The sequence below is a fragment of the Gavialis gangeticus genome, unplaced genomic scaffold (assembly GCF_001723915.1).
Source record: "Gavialis gangeticus isolate Ggan-Ray unplaced genomic scaffold, GavGan_comp1, whole genome shotgun sequence".
Classification (NCBI taxonomy): domain Eukaryota; kingdom Metazoa; phylum Chordata; order Crocodylia; family Gavialidae; genus Gavialis; species Gavialis gangeticus.
The window spans coordinates 92,461,488-92,466,953 of record NW_017729024.1 but is presented as its reverse complement, the minus strand read 5'-3'; the positions used below and the strand labels follow the sequence as shown (position 1 = coordinate 92,466,953).

The window sequence follows — 5,466 nt, the reverse complement described above, 5'->3', positions numbered from 1 at the left end:
ATGCGTGGGAGGATGTAGGGGGTCCTCACACCTTGCCATGAACCTTCACATCCACATCCTGCCCACCTGTGCTCTACCCTCCCACCTCCCCGCTGGGCGCAAGCTCCGCACTGCTGCCAGCCCCAGCCCCATACTCGCTGGACCTGCACAGCTGCAGCTCCCCCTCCCCCACCACTTACTTACCTGGTGCCTGGTTCAAGCAGGATGCCAGAGAAGCCTAGCAGATCCCCCAGCCACTGTAGCAGTAGCAGCAGCAGCCCTGACCAGAAGCTGCATGCTGGCTGGGCCCTTCTGCCCACAAAGATAGAAGCAAGGCACAATACGGTATGTTGAGAGGGGTGTATTTGTGGGCCCCTTGCTCTCCCCCTTGCAGAAGGAAGGGCTGGGCAGTATACAATTAATTGGCGGGCGCCCATGGACTGAATGAAAGTGCCTTGCATGACAGATCTGGCCCATGGGCCGTATTTTGCCTGCCCCTGTGTTACCCAATATAAAAGTGAATGGTTCAAGTAAGCAGCATGGGTAAGGAAATACCTGTAAAGCTGTTTGTGCAACATTAAAGGAACCACACCATTTAAAAAGTCAAGTGTCTAGTACTATTACAAGTAACTGTCAAAATGTAAAAATTAGAGAAGTTATCCTGCCTTTTCAATTTGACTGTAAATATCATATCTTCTCACACAAAAATATGCTCTGGAATACACAGCTTGCTTTTGAAAGGCAGAATGAAGTAAAAAAAGATCATCCAGGGTGTACCTACGTGAGGCACTTTACTGCACAGCAGACTAATCTACTGTGCAGTAAAGGTGTCACTATCTACATGTGCGGTGCATTTACTGGGCAGTAAATTAGGCTACTGCACAGTTAGCTTGTACTTGTAAATACAGCTAGTACCTATTACTGCACAACAGCACTCCTGTAGACATTGCCCCTAGTCAGCCTAGGCAGCAGGAGAAAGCGAACTCTCTGTCCCTGGTCCTGTTGCTGCTCAGTTTCTGGCTCTCCCAAGAAACGAGGAGCCAATTAACGCTGGGACTGGAGAGCTCTCTGCTCCCTCTCTCCCAGATCCTAGTGTGAGATGGCTGCTCCTAGGGGCAATGGGAAGCTGGAAACCCAGCCCCTGCCTGCCCCCCAGGGCACCTCTGCATGGCACAAAGACGGCTGCACTGGGGGGGCAGGTGGGAGGGGGCTGGGTTCCCAGTCCCTGCCTGCCTCGCAGAGCGACCAGCTCCACATCAAGCAGGGCAGCTGCGATCAAGCCCCATGCCCTCCCCTCCCAGGTTTGCTGGAAGCTGCCTCACACCCAGGACAGGTCCCAGTGGACAGGGGAGTCCCACCCACCACGGGACTCACTGGCAGCTGTGGCCAGGAGAGTTCTGCCTGCTGCAGGGACAACTGTCTCCAAGCCCAGTGCACATCTGGTCCCCTCCCGATGTGCTAGGGGCAAGGAGACAGCTGTTGCTGCAGCCAGCAGAGTTCTTCTAGTGCTGTGCACATTGGGACCAGCCGCATGCCCCTTGCTATCTCCTGGGCTAGCACCCAGGGGAGCCAAGCAGGGCCGAAACAGCCTGTACTAGGCTCCTTCCAACAGGCAGCATGTGTAGACTCCTGGGAACTAATTAATGCCAATTAGTAGCACATGCAGACACGTGTTGTCCACCCCCCGCACTCCCTTGCAGTAACTGAGTAGCAGCAGCTAAGGAACAGAGCCTACTCATTGTTCTGTTCCCTATGGATCTTTGCAGATTTTACTTTCTGTTGTAGTTAGTAAGTGGCACAACCTGCTCTTACTGTGTTTCTTGCATATAATGCACACACCAATTTCCAGCAGCTGTTTTTTAGGGGAAGCATGGGTTCTGTGAGAGAAAATATGGTATATACAGTCTAACTCTCTTTCCCTGAAACATCTTGATGAAGAGATGCCTTAAGAAAACACACAATGAGCTGATAAGGAACTGCCATAACTGAAGCAGCAATTTTAGGCTTCCAAGTCTGGCACTTTTAGTTCTAGCCACTGTATGTTAAGGAAGGGTTTTGGCCCCTATCTGTCAGGCAAATAAATGATCTGTAGTCTAGAATCATTGCTCACCTCTGTTTTTTTCCTGGTAAAATAAAGAACGAGGACTGCATAGAGGGCTTGCTGCTTTACTTGAGGAAACTGTATCCTAATACCATGGTTGAAAAATTTAACCTTTTTGAACCAGACAGGCCAGATCCTTCTTTAGTATCGGGTAGGATAGCTGTGACCTGCACTCTAACAACCTGGTTCTACAATACCTTCCTAAGAGGTACTGTAAAGACTTTCAGAAAGCCTTGACATGCTGTTCTCAAGACTTGTAAACAAGCTAAACATCTATCCTTCTCTTAGACATCTTAGACAACTGCTGCATTGGTTCACAACCAATATTATGTCAGGACAAACACAGTCCTTCATGAAAGCTGGCTTCTTTCTTCAGCTACCAGAACAGAGGCATAAAAGAAAACTATAACATTGCAAAAAAAATCTTCCAAAACTTCAAAAACGTATTTGATAACTACTTAAAAAAATTTACTTTGAAAAAGCTTAATTAAAACTATACCAATGCAGCTAGGGTATGGGCTCTAGATTCAATGAAGACCATGGGAAGAGAAATTAAGGGACTGAGTTAGGGGATTTTTATACCCTTAAATCTAAAGCAAATGGTTCATGCTGCACCCTTCATTTAAAACTGCCTTAAGTTCTTTGACTCACATAGCAAGATATGTAACTTTTTGAACTGAAGGGGGAAATATTTTTTCCTGAAGAGGGATTCCCTTTTTCCCCCCTCACATGTGAGTTGACTCTTACTATAACGGGCATTTCTTAAACCTAAAGACTATCAACATACAAGCCCTATAAAGGAGTTTTAACAAGTACACCTCCATACAAAAGAAAAACCAACCTGTCACATGCCCCACTGTCTTCTCCATAACCCAGTATTACATCAACATCTTTGAGGGCCTCTACCCTTTCTTGACGTAAAGAAAATTTCTGTTAAATCTACTATGGAGATATGAGTTCCAGCTTCCTAAAACAGGTCTCTCTCTCCTACATCTCCAGCTGAAAAGGTGCAATCACAAATGAAAAAAGTGAAAAGCCTAATTTTCATTTTAATATGAGCCTAAGATTAATTGATTTTTCCACATAATTGAGGTTTACCAAATAAAAAGGGAAAATGCTTTTGGGATTGAGAACACTGGCAAGTTTTGAGAAAAACCTCAAATACTATCTTCTAATAACTATACACTCAATTTATTTTACAAAAATATAAGTGCAACAAAAACATCCATAATATTCAGATAACAGGACAATCTTGTATATTACCAAAAAAAAACAGTAGCCTCTCTACCTCATTAGCTTCACTCTGTTGCTGTTCCTTCTTTTTTCTCCTCTTCTCTTTCTTCTTCTCGTTTGTAGCCGGTTTTGCCCCTGAAGCTTGAGACTTCCCAGCACCTCGACCACCTCTTCCCTTTCCAGACTCCGAATCAGAATCACTATCCACTTGCAACAGAGCAAAGCGGGAGGCAGTGGTGGGAACTGAACTGAGTACAGCTGAGGCCATTGCAATGTCAGGCGTTACTCTGGGGATGACTATTATTCAAATATTATGCTTTCTGGGAAAGTAGCAAAGAAATAGGAAGTGAATCATACTAGCCCACTACACAAGAATGTTTTGCAACAGTATATACTGAAAACATGAATGGTTCAGACCTATCAGTTATACAGACTGTATGTAGCTCTGGTCCAAAGGGCTCAAGATAAATTGACTTGTTTTGGTTCTGCATCCACTTTCTTTTATTTAAATTGCTGCACTATCACTATTTAATCATAATATATAAACAAAAACAGTATTGTGTTCAATTTTTCTAGAAACGTTTTCTGTTATGGCACCTGCCTGCCTCTTACAGCTCCTAATGTGCTGAAGGTTACTGTATAGAGGGACAGGGAGACTACACCATTCCAACAACTTCCTGTTTTGTTTTGTTTTGTTTTTTAATGAAAACTACATAGCCCAGCAGAGAGACAGGATTCTAAGGAGAAAGGACAAGTAGCTGGTTAACATATATGCATGAAGGCATGTACATCTCAAAACTTCAGTTATCAGTGAGCAGAGTCCATTTTTTTTTCAAATGGTCTCTGTCCATTTATCAGAATTTTAGCAATCAGTGCTCTCCCACACAGAAAATTAGTTTTAATTTAATAAAACATTATTGAATTCCAACCCCAGATTCTGCATTTAATATTAAGGCTAACCATAGGGAACAAAGTTTAGCATATCTGCACTGAACTTTAAAAGTGAAAGGCCTACAAATTTAGTTAAAACAAGTTCATCTTTGGCATACTATTACAGACATTTTTAGACTTGTAAAAGGAGTTCCATTTCTGACATTTGAACATTTACTAGACTGCAATCCCCACATGAAAAGAATGATCTTTTTGAAGAGGGTTTGAAACTTAATTGTGAAGGGTAATTAAAATATTAGGTATTTTAATATACTTTTGATCTATTTACAAGAGTGATTCTCAGCCAGGGTTTCCTGGCATTCTGGGATGTCATCAGATCCTCTGAAGGGTACATCTAGCTAGGAGGAGACGAGAGACATGTGAAGAGATAAGAACAGGCTTATCCCTGCCTGGCTGATCCCACCTCCACTGCCTGGCTCCTCTGTAAGGAGGTAAGCACTGTGTATATAAAATTAGTTTTTAAAATTGGGTGCCACTGAATTTACAAAAGTTATGGAGGGGTTTTCTTGAGTACAAAAAGGTTGTTTTAGGTAAACAAACATAGTGGAGTCAGTGCATGTAACAGAAAAGGACTGATCTGAAAGTCTAATGTTAAAAACATAAGAGACACATGGCCAGTGACATGGGGTGCACAGCCATTCTGAAATGATGCCATATGAAACCAAAATGACATACAGAGGTGTGGTTTATGCAGAAATTGAATGATACATGGATCAGGTTTTATCATGCAAAATTAAATTTAATTGAAGACATGGCAGACCACAGCATTTAAGCAATGTTGTGAAAATATTTTCTCATTAAAATGTTACTGAAGAATTAATCTATGGATGAAACACTTCTAAGGATGATTTCCCAGGTTCTTTGGTTGTGCTTGATACTGGATATATGTGGAAAGAGAAGTCCACAGGAAATCTAAGATTAGCCAGACAATACAATAAGGGGTGCATTGATAAAGACTTTTTTGGCCATTACTGATAACCAGTTATTAACCAGCCATATCAGCCAATAGCAATCTGCTAACTGATATGCAGCCCAGCAACTTGGAAAGCAGCATCATCAGGCAGGTAAGTCTGTGGGGGGAAGGGGCGTGGGGGAAGGAAAAGGCATAGGGGTGCAAATTGAGGGCCCTGTGGTGAAGGAGGGAGTTGGGGCTGAGGCTGGGGCAGGCCCTGGCCAGCTGCAGGCAGCTCATCTTGGGGGGG

At 43.4% G+C, this 5,466-nt stretch overlaps 1 protein-coding gene across 3 annotated transcripts in view; it reads right to left on the bottom strand.

Moving 5' to 3' along the window:
• Positions 1-5,466, bottom strand: part of GKAP1 (G kinase anchoring protein 1) — a 57,257-nt gene that overhangs the window by 35,340 nt on the left and 16,451 nt on the right. For all 3 annotated transcript variants that reach the window (XM_019517403.1, XM_019517405.1, XM_019517404.1), the window contains exon 2: positions 3,369-3,633. In XM_019517403.1, coding sequence (XP_019372948.1) covers positions 3,369-3,581 — 213 coding nt within the window. In that variant the 5' untranslated portion in view covers positions 3,582-3,633. The remainder of the gene's footprint in view (positions 1-3,368; positions 3,634-5,466) is intronic.